This window comes from Lampris incognitus, chromosome 1 (genome assembly GCF_029633865.1).
Source record: "Lampris incognitus isolate fLamInc1 chromosome 1, fLamInc1.hap2, whole genome shotgun sequence".
Classification (NCBI taxonomy): Eukaryota; Metazoa; Chordata; class Actinopteri; order Lampriformes; family Lampridae; genus Lampris; species Lampris incognitus.
In genome coordinates, this window is record NC_079211.1 from 96,822,894 (window position 1) to 96,844,698 (window position 21,805).

The window sequence follows — 21,805 nt, forward strand, 5'->3', positions numbered from 1 at the left end:
TGACAGTCATCATATAGCTGTTGTCCCACGATAAATATAATCTTACCTTCTACAGAAGCTCAGGAATGCATCAAACCACCTTCTTATAAGCACTCACCATCGGTTGCATGCTGACACATACACAAAAATGTATGTATGTGTGCACCCGGTAATGGTTTGCTACAATAGCATAACAGTTAATCTGCTTAGATAAACAAACCATTGTAAACTTTTTTTTGTGTTCGCTTTGCTGTGTCTCCTCCTTTTCCTCAACTTTCTTTCTCTCCCTGTCCCTCCCCGAGGGGACCTGTAGAGAAGAATTTGTTGCATGACGTCTTCTGCAATACTTTCTATCCTCTCTCATAACCAAACCTTGTTTGCATTGTTTACAGAGCCATTTATGTTATTCTCTCTTGCGTTGACACTGTCACTCGCTTTTCTTCTCTTCAGCTCACTCTCATTATAGAACTGGAGTTCCCCTCAGGGATAAATAAAGTATTCTGATTCTGATACTGATCTCAGTCTCTGTCTCTCTCTGTCTCTTTTGGTCTTTCTTTCTCTCTCTCTGGCTTCATTCTCTGTGTTTTGCAATATAGATCAATCATTAATGTCACTACCTGAGAGACAATATCTGCAGAGGCAATATCCACAATTCTTCACATCAGATTTATTCTCTGAACTGGTATTTTTTAGCAACTACTCAGATGTTGTTTATACTCCTTAAATGTCACCAGAAAGTATGCCCAGTCTGCAGAAAGGTGCTGTACTTATCCTTATATATTTTATTGCATGAGTGGAATAACGAGCCATGTCCATATGCTGAGTAGAGATGCTGACAACTACATCTGTGAGAGGTCTTGTAGATGGCCTGTTATGTTGTTCAACAGACTGTGAGGGATTCTTTAGAGTGACCTTGGGTAAAATGATGGGACAGTGTGAATTGAGTTTGACACTTCCACAACATGTCTTTGGACTGAATATTCAGCTTGACTTAGATCAAACACTGACATGTTGTCTAGGGCTGTACCGAATGTCTTTTTTTTCTTTTTTTTTTTACATTCAAAGCTTCTATTGAGGTTTTCAAATGATGCCTCAAATGTCTGTCGTCATAATAAAAACCCTCAAAAAGAAATCCTCGAACAAAACCCTCAGTTTGAATAAAGTTGATTAAATGAGTTAGTCTTTTCTATTACATCAACTCTCTTTAATGAATACCTCATCAGTTTTGTCAACATAAATACATGTAGGCTAATCTGATAGGGGCATAAAATAATGATAAAATAATAATCGCGCCGTTAGGCTTATAGCAACATTATGCTACAATAGAAATGGCAATAAATTTAGAAAATGTAAGTTTTAAGTGTTTGCATTTTTTTCCCTCAAAAAATGAACAGTCAGGTGGCTAGAAGTTCAGTGTGATCGACACTCACTCGTTGTGCAAAAGGTGGGGGCCGTAACCTAGGTCATGATGTCACAAACTACAGTAGGCTACCAAAAGAGAGGCTGCTGTTCCCAGTGGTCTATGACTTGCTAACTCTTTTCATGTGGTGGACCAGGAATATTAGCTTGTTGACATGGTCTGGTAGAAGTGAGCTTGCTTAAAATGAATCCTGCCTCGGAAAAGTTTCGCTCAGCAGGAGTTGACATCACTGGAACGCAAAGTGAGTATCTAGTGGTTACTGCAAATTTTGGGTAGCGTTAAGTGTTTTCCTTCCACCATGTCAGTGGCCTGGAATCCACCTTAGTTTTGCCGTTAATGTAATCCTGAATTTCACTCATTTCGTTCGCCTCGGCAACTTCTTCCTCGTCCATACTCAGTAGCATGTCAATATCTCTGTCAGTCTTCAATTTTCTGCTGGAGATGCGGCTGTCTCTTGTGAGCAACTAGTTCCCTCTACCAGATTTTCCATCACCTGCGGTGGGTTACCTGCAGCCCCAGCCTACGTTGAATGCCTGGTTAAATTGGCATGTTCCATGTAAGCTGCATAACTCCTGTCATTCTCAAGGAATTTCAGTTGTTTAAAGCTAGGATTGACTGCAGCTGCCAGAATGTGGACACTGGTCACATCCAATGGTGTGAGCTCAAATCTATGGTCAATCTCTTTGACTATTTTCCATCTCAGCTCTCTGACAGCAGGAGTTTCCTCCTCCTGATTGATGAGATGATGTCATTTTACATTCATCAGCATGGTGATAATTGTGGACAATGAGGTATTGTCCTCTTTGGACAACAGTTCAGTGGGTGTGATGAGAGTTTTCAGAATAGTAGCAGTTTCTTCAGCCAAGATCCACTGTTGAAGCATCAGATTTTGGATATGGTCTACCTTTTTGGTGATGCTCAAATCTGATAAAACAGCTGCCACTGCCCAATGCTGATCAATAAGACATTCGAGCATGATACGGATGGAATTCCATCATGTCAGGACGTTTTGAATTAATTTATGCTCAGGCAGATTTTGTTGTTTTTGTTTGTCCCGGAGTGCTGCCGTTGCCTTCACACTCCTACGAGACGTCTGGATGCTACAAGACTGCACAACATAAGGATTGTGTTTGATGGCTCCAGTGATGCACAGCTGTAATGTATGGCCTGCACACCGAATTCCTAGCTCCCCATGAGCTCCCCATGAGTCTTCTGAGCATAGTAAATCAGCACATTGGACCATGTTGGCCATGTTGTCATGGACAAAATTGACCTCTCCTAGTTGCTGTGCTATATTTAATGCTGTATAAATTTCCACAGCTCCTACCTGCTGCATCTGCAATAGAGGCTTTAAACATGGCTCACTCAGACTCCATGTTCCCAGCCTCCCTCGGGATACACAAGAACTTCCTGAAGTGGGAGTTGAAGACCTCATGGACAGGGGCCTCCGCCAGACATTCCCAGTTCACCCTCACTACACATTTGGGTTTGCCAGGTCTGTCCAGCAACCTTCCCCGCCATCTGATCCAACTCACCACCAGATGGTGATCAGTTGACAGCTCTGCTCCTCTCTTCACTCGAGTGTCCAAAACATACGGCCACAGTTCTGATGATACGACCACAAAGTCTATCATTGATCTGTGGCCTAAGGTGTTTTGGTACCAAGTACACTTATGAACTACCTTATATTCAAACATGGTGTTTGTTATGGCCAATCCATAACTTGCACAGAAGTCCACTAACAAGGCACCGCTCTGGTTCTGATCAGGGAGGCCGTTCCTCCCAATCACACCTCTCCAGGTTTTTTCATCATTGCCCACGTGAGCGTTGAAGTTCCCCAGCAAAACTATACGAGTCCCCAGGTGGAACCCTATCCAGGACACCACCCAGAGACTCCAAGAAGGCCGGATACTCCAAACTGCTACTCGGTGCATAAGCACACACAACAGTCAGAGCCTTTCTCCCAGCAACTTGCAGTCGTATAGCGGTGACCCTCTCATTCCCAGGGGAGAACTCCAACATGGTGGTGCTCAACCAGGGACTTGCGAGTTTCCCCACACCCGCCCAGTGCCTGTCACTTTGGCCAACTCTGAAAAAGTAGAGTCCAGCCCCTCTCTAGGAATTTGGTACCAGAGCCTATGCTATGTGTCGAGGTGAGCCCAACTATATCTAGTTTGTACCACTCCACCTCCCACATCAGCTCAGGCTCCTTCCCTGCCAGAGAGGTAACATTACACGTCTGCATTACCAGCCTGCATTGCACCCTACCCCAATGCTCATCCCCATGGGTGGTGGGTTCATGGAGTGTAATAATAATAATAATACTAATAATACTAATGATCGTAATAGCAGCAACATCTTTGTGTTGTTGCCGTCAGTACATTCCATGGCTGTTGACGTGCCTAAATGTTCAGTAATACACACACAATGATCTGATTAATTGTTATGTATAATATCTTTCACTATCGTACTACTGTTTCCTCAAAAATTTGGACCGAGTTATTTATTCATCATAGCTATTTTAGCTAATTAACCAAGTGATCTAACGTTATCCAACCTAACATTAGCCAAGCAGACAAAATTCAGAGAACTTAACACTTTTCAAATGATTTGCCATATTCATAGTAGAATGATGGTACACCAGTTCACTTTGCATAACTGGCACTGCACTTTTTTTAGGGGTCATCAGCAATCATAAAATGCTTTCAAACTGGCAATTTCTTTCTCCAGTCGTTGTTGGTATGAAAGTAATGAAGTCTTGCTGGAGCACCAAGCAAATGCAGATATCTACAACTGTGCAGAAATACCCTATTGGTTTAAACGGAATGAATAGACATGCAGAAAAAACAAAACAAAACAAAACAAGCTGCGCAGCATTCGATCGTTGATTTACAATTCGAATGTCAACGTTATGGATGAAGCTTTGAAGCTTTGAATTATTCAGTACGGTACGGTCCTATTGTTGTCTCCCTCATTTCTCTTTAATTTCGTTTCACCTTTGCCCTTATCCGTCAACTTTATTTGTTCTCCCACCCTCGCTCCTCTTTACTATTCTCCGCTTTGCATTCTTCCCGATGTCGCTTTTCTCTTAACCTTTCAACTCTTTGCTCCTATACAACCTGCCCTTTTTCCTCTCTCTCTCTCTCTCTCTCCCCCTCTCTACTTTCCCTTATATTCCTTTTCTTCTCTCCATACAGGTTGGTGACATTGGAAAACAGTCCAGCCATCACTCCTGAGCTACTCAGAATTTTCCAGAACATGTCAGCCTTGCTGGGTGAGCTTGCAGGTTTCTTTGTTTGTGGGAGTGTCTCTGCTTGTGTACATTTATATTCACAATATTTTCATTCACTCAAGTAACTGTAACACCTTTGGGCACTGATTGACAGACGGAAAGTGGGCCAACATAAAGAGGGCATCATAGTAGCATTCCTTTGCTATACTATACCTAAGATGGAGGGTTGGATTGGCTTGGGTTGACATGCTGATTGACAGGGTGGCATCAAAGTGTAATGCACAGTGGAGAGTGTGACGTAATGGGAATGCTTCAGAGCCAAACATAGATGACTAGACTTGGTAAACTGCAGCAGAGAGATACATAAAAAGACTAAGAGAACACATTTCTGTTTTAACAGTTTCACATTTATTTGATAAATATGAAGATAATATCAAGGACAGGAGAACGTTCAAGATGCTATACGTACTATATAAGAACCAATAAATGTGAAAATGTGACACAAATAGACAGGTGTGCATAGCATGATGATACAGGTATCCTCTACTGTCATATTGTACCATTTGCACATTATATTTAATCATAGTTTGCATTATTTCAAGCTACAGGAGCTTGAGTCAGTCAGAGTCGCTGGTTTGCAGTAGCCCGAAGGCTGCAGGGCTGCTGTCGGGGTCTGTAAGAAGTAACTGCTGATGGCTAATTGAATGGAAATTTCTAGGTGATTTATTACAAGCCTGGAGCAAGAGGACACTGCATATTGTTCTGTAGCATGAGCATGTTTGTGTATTTTTATGCTTCTGTGTGTTACGCAGTTTTTCTGTGAAGAAGAGTATTTTGAGCACCACTGTAGGATGCAAAGGGCTCAGTTTAACATTAAACACCAGTGTTGCCCGAGCAGTCCACTGAGCTACCAAGGGAACCAGGAGATCGAGTCTTTCAGGGAGAGCTATTGATGGTTGGAATATAGTATGTTGGGAGCTTCCTGGTGGTTTAACCTGCTAATACATATACCATGTGGACCAGACAGCAACAACCTGGATGCAAATCTGGCCAGGAATCAGGAACACTTTATTTGTCATTTCACCTCATGTGCTTGCACACATGAAATGAAACGAAATGCCATTTCCCCCAGCAGTGCAACATACAGACAAAAACACTTTCAAGAACTACAAGAACACACATATTCAAACTAACATATCCAAACGGGAAAAAAATCACTGTCCAAGGGAACAAACGCCAGCCAGGATGACTGTCAGAACCGCCGGTGAGGATGACTGTCGGAACCGCCAGTCTGCACGAGCTAGCAGTTAGCCTAGCCAGCCCTGATTACGTGTCCTGTCAGACAGCCCTCTGTGTTGCCTGCTTGGGCACAGCTCCAGGCAGGGGCCATGTCCCTGTGGCAACCAGACGAAGCGGACATCCCAGCCCTCCCAGCTGATCCAGCACCAGTTCTCCCAGCTAGACACCCTTGACACACCTCCCCACACTCCACACAATGACGTCAAAAACACCACAGTCAACACCAGGTGTGGCCGCCGTCAGACCGCCCTCAGTGTTATCGGAACTGCCGGACTGCATGGGCTAGCAGTTAGCTTAGCCTGCCCCGCTTCCACGTCATGTCAGACCGTTAACTTCCTCGGGTGCAGCTTCAGGCAAGGTCGCAGTCCCTGGGCCCACAGCACAGAAGACCAAGCTCTTGCAGCCGATCCAGCGCCAGCTCTACCAGCCAAGAAACGAAGACAAAAACTTAGACGTGGAGAAAGCATTGACGGTACTGGATGGGGCCACCGCAAATGTGAATTCACGCCGCCATCTTCCCACACCGGTACTGGGTGGGGCCGCTGCGTATGTGAATTCGCACCACCATCATCTGCCAGGGAGCCCTCTTGGATTTCATCCCTTTTCATAACATTGTTACACTGCACTGTCTTTTCTAAACGGAGTCCACTTATACTCAGTTCCATATATGTAGGTGTAACCCTTTCACTATCGGCTTGTACTACATTAAATACGGCCATAACATTACAGATAACACTGGCATGCATAGAAATAAATGACAATGAAAGGGCCATTAACCACAGATAACATGTCTAGAGTGCTTATGATTTGGGTTCTAAGTTACTGGTCCAAAGGGATTACAACATAGCATTAAATGCAGCAATACACCTGTGTAAAGATAACATTCACCACCACCATAAACCGGCCAGACACCCAAATATAAATTAGAACTTTCAGTGTATTAACCAACCGTTTGCATGTATTGAACAACAACATCAATTGGGTCCACAGATGTGTGTATACAACACGTGAGAGTCTATGTAGCAGTTACGTTGGCGCTCAGAGAAGTGAATGCAGAGTTCAATAACTTATAGCACTGCACCATTCTGTTCAAAGGAGTATAAACCAGGATGGCCTGAGTATTTAGCACTCTGGGAAATTTGGGTCTGACAAAGATTCTGGCCACTACGTCAGGACTTGTTTTTACTGATTTGAACTGGGTGAACCAAACATATCCTCTAATGTCTTCATCCTCTTGCAAAGGAGATGCTTGCGCTGTCTGAAAATCCCCCTTGAATACAGGATGAATGTGCAGGGTGGTCAATAAGTTTTCTCCCCTCTTCTCTTCACATCCTCCCATAAGCCTTCTCACTGTTGGAAGTGTTTGTCCCCACAAGAATAGAAACATCCCCTTTTATGAGCGGATCTGGGCATACCAACACTACTACATCAATGGTCTCAATTACTCCAACATCTGCATCTGAAAACTCCAGTTTTATACTTTTCTTGGTGCACTGGTTGGAACATATTTTCTCCGGGACATCAGGCTGTCGTTCCCTCACTGGGTCTGCCTGAAGTTTCCATACTTCTTTTTCTTTTTGATTAGCTGCTGATTTACTTTTCAGAGGTTTACCTCCCCTTTGCACTCTCGCTTGAAATGTCCGTCTTCCATGCAGTTGTAACAGAAGATACCAGGTCTGTCTTCACTCCCAAAGCCCTCTGCAGCAGCATTCCTATTCTTACTTACTTTTACAGGTGGGCTGGGTTCCCAGCGGAGGTGTCACATTTAGCCACAATGTTAGCAGACATCAGTGGAGTCATCTCAGCCTGAATGTTCTTCACCTCATTTCTCAAGAGCTCTCCTGCAGTGACATCAGGTGTCACCTTAACCACAGAGGACACAACTGGAGACATCACTCTGCTTTTAGATCAGTTTCTTTCCTTAATCATGTCTTCCTCCTTTCTAACTTCTCTGAGCAGCTCAGTGAAAGGGGATTGGTCACGCGTCTTGTAAGGTCCTTCTTATACGAAGAACAACCATGTCTTGTGACAGTGCACCCTTCACAATTTGCTCTATTCTCATTCGGTTTATCTCTGGCAGCAGAATTCCCCCTTTGTGGCACAAGCAATGCAGCAGTTTATCCAACAGGAGTATGTAGGCAGAGAGTTTCTCTCTCTCCGCTTGGAACATGTGTCTGGATTTCACCATGAGTTCAGTTGAACTCTCAGCAGTGCCAAAAGCATTTGTTTTTTAAAGATTCCATATAGTTAACTGAGGTAGCTGCAGAATTTTCTGCTTTTAAAAACGTTACTGTGTCAGCAGCAGGCCCTTTTATACTCTCTACAATCCTGTTTTTTTTTTTCCCCCACATTGTCAGAGAACTACCAGTCCTCCACCAAATAAGATGTCTGCTCATTCCAAGCATCATATTCCTCTTCTCTGTTTGGTGTAAGCTTGACTCCGGAGAACATCTGGAGTTTACAATAACCCTTGATCTCAGAGGGCACATTGTGGCATTTGTCCACCCAGGGAGGTGATAGCAGAAACCAGCTTGGAATTCAGATCGACAGATGGGCTTATGAGATTTCTCTCATCAGCCACAGTTTTGCCTTCATTTCTCAGAAAAGAGAAAAAACTTTGCACTAAAAATCTTCACCTGCGACAGCATTTGGAGTTTTACTCTGTGTGGATTTAAACACATGTACTAGCCATGGACCAACATCTCCAGTTATACTATTGCATCAGGTTTTGTGAGTTTAGTTACATGACTGGGTGTGACGAAGAAGGACAGGATTAGGAACAATTATATTAGAGGGACCGCTCAAGTTGGATGGTTTGGAGACAAAGCAAGAGAGGCAAGATTGAGATGGCTTGGACATGTGTGGAGGAGAGATGCTGGGTATATTGGGAGAAGGATACTGAATATGGAGCTGCCAGGGAAGAGGAAAAGAGGAAGACCAAAGAGGAGGTTTATGGATGTGGTGAGGGAAGACATGCAGATGGCTGGTGTGACAGGCTGGTGTGACAGAGGAAGACGCAGAAGACAAGAAGACCCTTTTCATTACACCAAGCCTAAATATCAGCAGCAGTTTTATTGAGGCATAAAACAGGCACTGAGTAAAATCTACTACAACCACATCACAGCAGTTGGAGGTCTCAATGTTACACTCAAGCATTAATTACTTGTGGAAAAACATTGCATGGCAAACACTTAAGTTACATTGCAAACATCACTAACAATAACATGGTTATAAAAATGGTTATAAAATAGTTGTAAAAAATACTGGGTGAAATTAGTGTGGTGATGTCACTCATCTATAATGTTACACCATACGCCATAAAAAATTGACAGAAAGATAAATCTGACATGCATAGAAGTGATGATGAAACGGCCATTAACCATTAGGGCTGTCCCGAATACAATTTTTAGGGCTCCGAAGCGTCGGTATTAATCAACAGCGAATATTCGGAGCTATGGGGGTTAGGGGGCATGACTCAGGGAGGAGTCAGCCAGACATTTCTTCGTTGTTGACAGAGATGGACGGCATAGCAGTGAAACAAGTGTCTTTCGGTTTAATTAAAGATATTAATTAGAGAAAGCGCTGTGAAACAAAAGCGCAGAAATGGCATACTAGCTCTGACAAATTCAAGATTTGAGATTTATATTTATTTATAACTTCTTTATAATTTCTCACATACATTGAAATTGAATTTGTCCTCTGCATTTAACCTTTCCTGTATACTAGAAGCAGTGGGTGGGGCCAACTCCAGTTCCACATTCCATCTGCTATTAGCCTAAGTCTATAACGTTTTACAACCTCAACCCAACTAGTCAAACAGAGACACAAAACACGCTTATTTCTGATATAACAACAATACGTTTAATGACATAGCCATAACAGGCTTAACAGTGTAATACTTCGACATTTTTCTGACAATGAACTGTAATAGGTAGAACATCTTATCTCGTCTCATTATCAGCCACTTCTCTGGGGTTGGGTTGCGGCGGCAGCAAGCTAAGTAGGGCACTCCTGACATCCCTCTCCCCAGCAACGCCCTCCAGCTCCTTCTGGGGGATCCCAAGGTGTTCCCAGCCAGATTGGACACGTAGTCCCTCCAGCAAGTTCTGGGTCTACCCCGAGGTCTCCTCCCAGTTGAACGTGCCTGGAAAACCTCCAAAGGAAGGTGTCCAGGTCTCTATCGGAGACTTTGAGCTGGAAGTTGCTGACCTGAAGGCATCAGACATGTGGATGAGTAAGTTCAAGTCACTTAATGGAGAGTTGGAAAGTCTTGCGCAACAGCGAGCAGAGCTGGCGAGGGAACACAAGTGGACAGAAATTAAAAATCTTCAACCTGAAGACCAGCTGATTCTTAAAACTTGGAACGAGCTTCCTGTGACATACCACACAATGCAGCGTGTGAGTATTGCCGTATTGACCATGTTTGGCTCTACATATGCATGTGAACAGTCTTTCTCGCATATGAGGAACATTAAGACCAACCTACGCTCACGTTTAACTGATGGAAGCCTCAACGCCTGCATGAAGCTCAACCTCACCACGTATGAACCAGACTACAAGGCCATCAGCAAAACCATGCAGCACCAGAAGTCGCATTAAAAGTAAGACATATTTAATTTATTATACGTTAAAAATACTATATGGCTCTCAATGAAATATATTTAGAAATATTTGGCTTTTATGGCTCTCCCAGTCAAAAAGGTTCCCGACCCCTGCCTTAAATCATCCAGACACCCAAATATAAATTTGAACGTCCACTGTATTAACCAACTATTTACATGTATTGAAAAACAACACTAATTGGGCCCACAAATGTGTGTGTACAGTACACGAGAGTCTATTTACGTAGCTGGTACGTTGGAGCCCAGAGAAGTGAATGCAGAGTTCAGTAACTTACAGCACCACACGCTTCTGTTCAAAATATATCCAAAAACCGATGCCATCCAAACGAAAAAAAAAACAACAACAAAAAAACATCACGAGCACTTTATAAAATGCAACTTGATTGATTGATTTCCTGTGATATCTACCAAGTCCAAAAAGTGACCTCCGCAGATGTATCCTGTGTTGATCCGTCGGCGAAGATTAACTAAAACTCGTTATTAGATACTAAGCTAGCGAGCGGCTTGCGAGCTAAAAGTTCACTCTAATTATTTGGGCAATGAACATACTGAAACTCACTTTACAGTCATGCACAGTTACTGAACTAAGCCCCTCATGTTTTATGCTCCCATCTCTCTTCTTGACTCCATTTACTTTTTTAAAAATTTTTTTAATTTTTTACTAACAATTAGCCACTCCCTCCATCTACCATCTCCCTCCATGCTCATATCCCTCTCTCTCTTTTTTTTCTATTGTTTCCACCTTCATCACCATCTTAAAACATCTTAAACCACAGCAAATTAAAATAACACCCTTCGGAACACAAAACAACTTTCACATTATTTCTCTTATGCCTGTTCAACATTTAAAGAAAAAGTTCCTTTTAAGTGCATATGAACCAACAATAACACTGCACAATTCAAACTCAAATACATGGTCTTAAATCGGGGTATTGCATAGGGAACAGAGAATGGCAGAAGATTTGAAGATGGATGTGAAGGGAGATTAGGAGAATCGGGTATGATAAAATAAATGTGATGGATTGAATGATACTGGTGAATAAGCCTTGTGTTGGCTCCTCTCTGTCTCTCCCTTTCTTTCTCTCTAAGTCACACAAATTCTCTCTGAGGTAATGACATGTTGAAAGATGAATGTGATATATAATGGTAAAAAAAAAACCCACTTTTTTATGTCACACCTAGTAGTCACACCATTTAAAAAAACGGCTGAAAAATGCAACTAAATAATCACACTCTGGAGCCCTGCATATTTATTGGCTCAGAATTATCTACAGAGAAAACAAATACTTGATTGTCTGTACCGTATATCTCTTTAGGCCTTGCTTTATGGTTCTACTGCTTTGGGCTGATATGTAGAAGGATCTGACAATTTAAAGCTGCGACGTGTATGGAAATTTGAGAACCCAGAAGTCATTTCTCCATGTTAATCCACATCGAGTCTCATTATTTATTTTGCAAGGCTGTAAATAATGTCCTCTCCTGTCAAACCTGACACCAAGCACACTCTGCTCTGCTGCTGTCAGCTACTTTGAACAGCCTGTGTATCTTACTCGCCATACTATTCTGAAAATAGCGTCATATTAGACTAGAATGATGTGTTTTTGTTTACTATTACTATTTCATGTCTGTACACTGGAGATGAGTCATATTTTTATCCTTTTTCCACTGCTTAGTGCGCTGGAGATACATGATTCCCCCCCCACCCCCCTCCAATGCGCTTCAAAGAACAATGCACCTAGTAACTAATTATTCAAAAGCATCTAGTAACACTGGGAAATTCACTAGTAATTGCTGGAATAGCAACTAGCATTGATAGTTACTAGTGACTAATATACAATCACTAGTAGAATTGTCTTAAAGGTGAGTAAAAATTGATTTTTAGACCTAGCATCTATCTATTTTTTTTAGAAACTAGCAACTCCACATCACAGAAAGTTGAATCAGTTCATCTAGAAACAATGTTTATTGAGAGAAACGTTTCATCACTCATCTAAGTGACCTCCCTCGGTCTCAACTGACTGCAGGTCTCCCCACCGTTACAAACAATACAGTGGCGCAACAACCAAAATTAACAATCGGTTTCCTATGCAAATTGCCATGACCATTAAGTAGAGTTAAAACGGCAATGTGTACTATTCACAGAGGATTGGGAATGGTTGCAATCACAGCATTGTAAGATGGTGACAGATTTACTCTCAGCCCCCCCCCCCCCCCCCAGTTCAGGGATGGTCGTTCCCTCTTCACATAGATGGCCTCTTTAACTCACCATTCATACCAGTGTCCCTCCTTATCAAGGATCTGCACATCCTCATCATCAAGGATGTGCACATCCCCTGAAAGAGTGGCCACTGGCCTGTAGATGGGTGTAGATTGCAGAGTCCTGACCTGAAGCGGTAGCTCTTCTGCGTTGTGCCATCATCTTCTTGGACATCTTCTGTTTAGTTTCCCCAAAGTACAAGTCACGGCATTCCTCCCGGCACTTAACAGCATACACTATATTGCTCTGTTTGTGCCGGGGGACCCAATCCTTTGGTTGGACCAATTTCTGGCGCAGTGTGTTTTGGAGTTTGAAAGCAACTGAGATGCGGTGTTTGGAAAATAAGCATCTCAACTGTTCCGAAACTCCGCCACATACGGAATCACCACTGGTTTACGCTTAGGCAGCTGTTGTCCGTCTCCTCTCTTTGATCGGCTGGTGTACTGTTTGGGCATTGTCATCGCAAGCATAGTACTGATACTGCATTACTAAGACTGTCCAATGACATTCTTATGCATGCTGATAAAGATGAATACTCTGTTCTTATTCTTCTCTATTGAATTACTGCCTTTGATACAATCAGTTGGCGAACTGGGTTGGCATTTCTGCTACAGTGTTAACTTGGTTTAGCTCTTATCTGACTAATAGACATTTTAATGTTTGTATGTATTAACAATCTCGTATCCTCATCGGATCCCCTACTGTGTGGAGTCCCTCAGGGGTCTGGCCTTGGGCCAATCCTCTTCTCTTTATACATGCTTCCTCTGGGTCATTTGTTTAGTCAATTTCAAGACCTGTCATACCACTGTTATACCGATGACACTCAGAACTATTTTTCTGCCAAACCCAATAATTTGAATCAACTGTCCTCAACTATACCACCACCACCACTCATAACACATGCTTACATATACATACACAAAGGACACACACAAAGGCACAGCCATTTTCTTAAAGACCTTTGCAAAAGTCAAACATTGTTTAGAACAACTTACAGGGCAGTGTTTTTCAACTACACTCACTGGCCACTTTATTGGGTACACCTTGCTAGTACCGGGTTGGACCCCCTTTTGCCTTCAGAACTGCCTTAATCCTTAGTGGCATAGATTCAACAAGGTACTGGAAACATTCCTCAGAGAGTTTGGTCCATATTGACATGATAGCATCACGCAGTTGCTGCAGATTTGTCGGCTGCACATCCATGATGCGAATCTCCCGGTCCACCACATCCCAGAGGTGCTCTATTGGCTTGAGATCTGGTGACTGTGGAGGCCATTTGAGTACAGTGAACTCATTGTCATGTTCAAGAAACCAGTCTGAGATGATTCGAGCTTTATGACATGGCGCGTTATCCTGCTGGAAGTAGCCATCAGAAGATGGGAACACTGTGGTCATAAAGGGATGGACATGGTCAGCAACAATACTCAGGTAGGCTGTGGCGTTGACACGATGCTCAGTTGGTACTAAGGGGCCCAAAGTGTGCCAAGAAAATATCCCCCACACCATTACACCACCACCATCAGCCTGAACCGTTGATACAAGGCAAGATGGATCCATGCTTTCATGTTGTTGACGCCAAATTCTGACCCTACCATCAGACCAGGCAACGTTTTTCCAATCTTCTATTGTCCAATTTTGGTGAGCCTGTGCGAATTGTAGCCTCAGTTTCCTGTTCTTAGCTGACAGGAGTGGCACCCGGTGTGGTCTTCTGCTGCTGTAGCCCATCTGCCTCAAGGTTCGACGTGTTGTGCGTTCAGAGATGCTCTTCTGTATACCTCGGTTGTAATGAGTGGTTATTTGAGTTACTGTTGCCTTTCTATCAGGTCAAACCAGTCTGGCCATTCTCCTCTGACCTCTGGCATCAACAAGGCATTTTCGCCCACAGAACTGCTGCTCACTGGATATTTTCTCTTTTTCGGACCATTCTCTGTAAACCCTAGAGATGGTTGTGCGTGAAAATCCCAGTAGATCAGCAGTTTCTGAAATACTCAGACCAGCCCGTCTGGCACCAACAACCATGCCACGTTCAAAGTCACTTAAATCACCTTTCTTCCCCATTCTGATGCTCGGTTTGAACTGCAGAGGATCGTCTTGACCATGTCTACATGCCTAAATACATTGAGTTGCTGCCATGTGATTGGCTGATTAGAAATTTGCGTTAACGAGCAGTTGGACAGGTGTGCCTAATAAAGTGGCCGGTGAGTGTATATCTGCTTTCTCATCATTACTGCCATCCTGGTACACGGGAGTCTCCCCATACACTGGATTTTGCCTGATTCTTTGAATCCCATGCTGATCCATGCTTTTCTCCCTCTTCTGAGGATACAATTACCCCATCCATGACTTTTAGACTTATTAAGCCTTGTTCAGTGTAGTTGTACAGGGAGTCAGCTACTCAATGTTGTTAGCCAAAGCCTGTGTTGGCTATGGTGTTTTCATTGCAGTGTTACTGCAGTTGTTTCCCCCAGTGCAATACAATATTACTCAGTCAAGATGAGATTTTCCCCTGTAGGGCTGCAGGCATAGTTTTGTGCTCTGGGAAGATGGCCACAATTGGTTTGATTCACTTTTTAAAGAGACTGAGCTGTAACAAAGTGTACCTACAGTATGTGGCAAAGTATCATGTGTTCCTCCTGAAAATCAATGTGACAACCTCATGCTGACTGACCGTTTTCTTTACTTTTTATTTAAGTCCAAAGTTCTCAAATGTATAATTTTTTTTCATTTTTCCACAGAACTGTATTCTGTTGATTTTCTTTAGCCCTCTCACTTAAAATTAAAATACAGATATCTACTTGTTGAAGCCTAGGGTCACATTAACATTTATTAACTTTGCTCCTGCTTTAGCTGTTGGGTGAATTTTTGATTCATCAAAATATAATTTTCAAAATATTGTTCATATAAATGTACTACCAGATCGGTTTCTGCTTTCATACATTTCATTGAAATGCAGTAATATGTTATTGTTAAACGCATCCTTACATGTATTACGTATATTGTAATTTCAACACTTAATAATTTTTTTCTTTGAATGTTAGGACCTGTTGTTAAAACTAAACAACGAAACGTGTTTCTCATCTCAACTTTTCTATTGTCCGTTGGCTCCAAAAGCATGTAGCCAACATAATTATGTCATTGAGCTCAATGGTAAAGATGCCAACAGGGCACTTTGCAGCCACTGTCAAACCAAAACAAAAGCAAATATTGTGTGAAGCAAATATTGGTTTGTGAGAATACCAAAATCCAAACTGTGTCCCCAGCAACAATTAGAAGCACTTCAGATGCAGATATTACAGGATGAGGTAAAGCTATTTTTTCCTCTTAATGCTGTTAACCCAAGCAGACTATAACATATTCCCATGGCAATGATGGGTGCACTGAGAAAAGCTTTATCAATGCTTCTGCAGCTGTTTTTCATGAATATACGATGAATAACAAACAAATGAATGATGTATCTTGTGTTTGTGTGTGTGTGTGTGGGGGGGGGGGCATAGCCAAGTTGAATTTTAATTAGATTCACATTTTATTTGGCAAGACAGTCTGGTTAATTTCACACTGTTTGAGAAAAGAATGGATTTCCTATTGGTGACTTGAATAGATGGGAATTTTATTTTATTTTCCAAAATCTTTCTGTAGAAGCATTCAATCAGCACAGAGACATTAGTGGGTGTTACATTGCATCTTACTTGTTTTTCAGCTTAAAAAAAGCTGTGTATGGTTATTGAACAAGGTGTTCATAATAAGTGACCAAGTGCAAGATGGAGCTCTGCAAAAGCATTTGAGCAACAGTTTGAAGGATTACACTAGTCAGGCTGCTGTGCTGTACCACAAAATGGCAGTAGTTAGGTGAAATTTAGAGGAGTCAAATTCATCTCCAACCTGCTGTTGTCTCCTATCCTGCGGCCAGGTTGCTGCTGTAATGGGAAAGTCTTGGAAGGTTGTACGGAGAGACCCGAGTTCACGTTCGATAACCAGGTTCAGTGTTACTTTGACAGGCTATTGGTAGTCATACGTGGACACACAGGATGCTTCTTATTAATACACAGTGGTTGGGAGGGAGGTGATGAAAGTCTTACCAAGTCCCGGGCTCACTACTCTGTGCTGCCAGACCCACCTTAAATAAAGCAGAATTGAGTTTCTTTTTTTTCTCCCATTCCATCAATACACTTAGAACGAAGAGTCAAAACATTATGACCACCTGCCTAATATGCTGTTGGTCCTCCGTGTGCCATCAAAACTACGCCGACCCGCTGAGGCATGGATTCTACAAGACCTTTTGAAGGTATACTGTATTATCTGGCACCAAAACATTCGCAGCAGATCCTTCACGTCCTGTAAGTTGCGAGGTGGAGCCACCATGGATCGGACTTGTTGGTCCACCACATTCCACAGATATTCAATCGGATTGAGATCTGGTTGAGTTTGGAGGTCAGGGCAACACCTTGAATACTTCGTCATGCTCCTCAAACCATCTCGAACAATGTGTGCAGTGTGGCAGGGCACATTATCTTGCTGAAAGAGGCCACTGCCATCGAGGAATACCATTGTCATGAAAGAGTGTACCTGGTCTGCAATGATGTTTAGGTAGGGGGCACATGTCAAACTGACGTCCACATGAATGGCTGGACCCAGGGTTTCTCAGCAGAACATGCCCAGAGCATCATGCTCCCTCTACCGACTTGTCGTCTTCTCACAGTGCATCCTGGTGCCATCACTTCCCCAGGTAAATGGTGCACACATAGACTGCCTTCCACGTGATTAAAAAAAAAAAAAAGGGGGGGGACTTATCGGACCAGGTGACATTCTTTCACTTCTCTAAGGTCCAGTTACGACGCTCGCGTGCCCATTGTAAGCACTTTGGACGGTGGACAGCGGTCATCATAGGCACTCTGACCGGTCTGTGGCTATGCAGTCCCATAGACAGAAAGGTGCGATGTACTGTGTGTTGTCACACATTCCTCCCATAACCGTCATTAAAGTTTTCTGTGACTTGTGCCACAGTAGACATTCTGAGGGTTCAGACCAGACGGGATTGCCTTCGTTTCCCTCATGATTCGATGAGCCTTGGGTGCCCAACACCCTGTTGCCGATTTGTGGTTTGTCCATCCTCGGACCACTTTTGGTAGGTACTCACCACTGCTGAACGGGAGCACCCCACAAGCCTTGCCATTACAGAGTTGCTCTGACCCAGTTGTCTGGCCATAAAAATGTGGCCCTTGTCAAAGTTGCTCAGATGTTTACTTTTGCCCATTTCTTCTTCATCCAACACATTGACTACAAGAACTGATTGTGATTTGCTTACCATCTAATCTACCCAGACCTTGACATGTGCCTTTGTCTGGAGATCATTATTCAGTTCACTTGTGAGTGCTCATAATGGCTTGGCTCATCAGTGTATTTCCCCATTTTCGTCTTTTCTCAGATATTCATACAAAAAACTTACCATACAGATGCTACAGATATTGCCATGTCTGTTGCATTCTAACAGGGCAAACAATGATGAAGACCTTGTGATTTTGGGTGATATAAATAAATATGACTTGATTGGACTTGACCTTGGTATTGGAACGAAATGATTGGGGAAAGTGGTGAACAGGTTTGTAATTCCAACAGGCAGAGATGGGTAAAGAACCAGCTGATGTAAGCTTGAGTGGTTATGTATGTAATCACAGAGAAGGAGCTGCAAGCGGTCTCATTCTGATTGTAATTGTGTCTAGCTGTTAAACCTGGTAAAGTAGCAGCCGACCTATGGCTGCAGGCTTCACTCAGTTGCCAATCACTGTTTAAGGCTTTTCTCAAGGAGGGTTTTACTCAGAGATGGATGACAGAATCTCTGCATGTCCACTGCTGCAAATTGTCTGCTCACTCCAGTGATTAATCTCTCTTTGCACTTCTGTCACCAAAGCACAGCATTGTCATTAACATCCATGAAGTGGCAGCATGGAAAAACACAATTTATTTTTCTGAGTAAAATCTTTTGATTTTTTTTATTTTGTGGATCACCTAATAGTCTAAACTTCATAGTGCTGCTCTATTTACTAGTCCTCTACTTTCGCATTACATTTGTTGCTGTAGATCAAACTCTATAGGCCTATCATGGTTGACTATAACACATTTTTTTTCTAGTGGTCCACTGCAACACTAACACTTGAAAGTTAATTGCCCAAATGAAAAAAATCACAGGCCCGCATTTTCCGCTTTTGTTAACCGCATTCCCGATGGTAATATTCTCCTGGTATCAGCCAAGCCCAGGATCATCCGTCAAGACTGCCAGATAGTGAAGCGTGATTCATCACTCCAGAGAACATGTTTCCACTGCCCCAGCGTCCAATGGCAGTGTGTTTTACACCAGTGTTTCTCAACTGGTGGGTCATGACCCACTTTGATGGGTCGTGGGGTGTGTGGTTAAAAAGAAAAAAAAATGTGTATTTTAACAATAGAAAAGCCCAACCTTTAATTCTACATCAATGCCCAGGCAAACGTGAATATGCACCTACCAGTGGGGGGCACTGTTGCAGCAAATGTTTACAGTCAAAATAATATCTACCTGGGGTGTCTGAGTGGCATGGCGGTCTATTCCGTTGCCTACCAACACAGGGATCAGCCGTTCGAATCCCCATGTTACCTCCGGCTTGGTTGGGCGTCCCTACAGACACAATTGGCCGTGTCTGCAGATGGGAAGTTAGATATGGGGTATTTGTCCTGGTTGCTGCACTAGCGCCTTCTCTGGTTGAACAGGGCGCCTGTTCCGGGGGGGGCTGGGGGGAATAGCGTGATCCTCCCACGCGCTATGTCCCCCTGGCGAAACTCCTCACTGTCAGGTGAAAAGAAGTGGCTGGCGACTCCACATGTATTGGAGGAGGCACGTGGTAGTCTGCAGCCCTCTCCGGATCAGCAGAAGGGGTGGAGCAGAGAGATCGGGATAAAAAAAAACCTACTTTTATCATCATCATTAATTTTTTTTTTTTGTGGGGAGATTTTTTTCTCCTTTTCCCTCCTCAATTGTATCCGGCCAATTACCCCACTCTTCTGAGTTGTCCCGGTTGCTGCTCCACCCATCTGCCGATCCAGGGAGGGCTGCAGACCACCGCGTCTCCTCCGATACATGTGGAGTCACCAGCTGCTTCTTTTCACCTGACAATGAGGAGTTTCGCCAGGAGGACGTAGCACTTGGGAGGATCCCGCTATTCCCCGAGTTCCCCCTCCTCCCCGAACAGGTGCCCCGACCGACCAGAGGAGGGGCTAGTGCAGCAACCAGGACACATACCCACATCCGGCTTCCCACCCACAGACACGGCCAACTGTGTCTGTAGGGACACCTGACCAAGCCGGAGGTAACACGAGGATTCAAACCGGCGATTCCTGTGTTGGTAGGCAAGGGAATAGACTGCCACGCTACCCGCACGCCTAATCTATCCTAATTTTAAGAAAACCTTTATTAAATCACATATTTTGGAAAAGTCATGGAAGATTGGGTCTCTTGCTTTTTTAGTTTTGGAGAAATATACATTTTTAAGGGCCCGCTTACGTTAACGTGTGCTTCGGTGCAAGTCAGAGCAGAGGAACAGGTTGGACACTGAGCATGAGCAACCCAGACTTTGAAACTCTTTTCAGGTGTAAAGCACATCCCCAACTAATCATTAGCATGGGGTTTTTCAATGGATTCTAGCTAACTTTTGGGTGCTGAATCCAAATCTGGCATTAGTTTGTGCCTATCAAATCAGGTTTTTGAACTATGAAAAATCATTATTTTTGAGAAAACAGCAATTTTACACTCGGAAGTTAAAAAACACTGTCGCATTAGAAGATTGATAGATGCAAAAATGATTACAATGAATAAATAAACACTCACAATAGCATGAAATTATTTAGGAAATGAATAGGGGTCATTTTTATCCCCAACAAGATTGCCAGACTAGATGGTCAACTTTTGTAAAATCCTGAATAAGGAGCATACAGATAGCACAACAACTTGATGTGATAGAGCAAATCTGAGCTCAGATTTGGATTCAGCAGCCCAAAATTAGCCATAAACAGTTTCCAAAGTCCATGCAAGAAAAAAAAACTATATTTTTGTACACCAGTGATAATGTAGCTAAATGGTAATAGTTTGTTTGAACCTGTTTGATGGATATTTGACATTGTTAAAATGCATCAGTGACACATATCACAGCATTTATTACTGGCTCATCAGATCATTGATAGGGTGGGGGGAAAGCATCAATTAAGTGCAAATTTGCAATACTAAGCCGAGATGATTTTGATATTGACACTTTTCAATTGAAACATGCAATATAGCTATGAATTGAAAGATGTATGTACACTACCGTTCAAAAGTTTGGGATCACCCAAACAATTTTGTGTTTTCCATGAAAAGTCACACTTATTCACCACCATATGTTGTGAAATGAATAGAAAATAGAGTCAAGACATTGACAAGGTTAGAAATAATGATTTGTATTTGAAATAAGATTTTTTTTACATCAAACTTTGCTTTCGTCAAAGAATCCTCCATTTGCAGCAATTACAGCATTGCAGACCTTTGGCATTCTAGCTGTTAATTTGTTGAGGTAATCTGGAGAAATTGCACCCCACGCTTCCAGAAGCAGCTCCCACAAGTTGGATTGGTTGGATGGGCACTTCTTTGAGCAGATTGAGTTTCTGGAGCATCACATTTGTGGGGTCAATTAAACGCTCAAAATGGCCAGAAAAAGAGAACTTTCATCTGAAACTCGACAGTCTATTCTTGTTCTTAGAAATGAAAGCTATTCCATGCGAGAAATTGCTAAGAAATTGAAGATTTCCTACACCGGTGTGTACTACTCCCTTCAGAGGACAGCACAAACAGGCTCTAACCAGAGTAGAAAAAGAAGTGGGAGGCCGCGTTGCACAACTGAGCAAGAAGATAAGTACATTAGAGTCTCTAGTTTGAGAAACAGACGCCTCACAGGTCCCCAACTGGCATCTTCATTAAATAGTACCTGTTAGAGCCTGTT

General features: G+C 42.8%; 1 protein-coding gene across 1 annotated transcript in view; it reads left to right on the forward strand.

Moving 5' to 3' along the window:
* Positions 1-21,805, forward strand: part of ipo11 (importin 11) — a 388,461-nt gene that overhangs the window by 211,065 nt on the left and 155,591 nt on the right. The window contains exon 22 of the mRNA XM_056273222.1: positions 4,597-4,673. Coding sequence (XP_056129197.1) covers positions 4,597-4,673 — 77 coding nt within the window. The remainder of the gene's footprint in view (positions 1-4,596; positions 4,674-21,805) is intronic.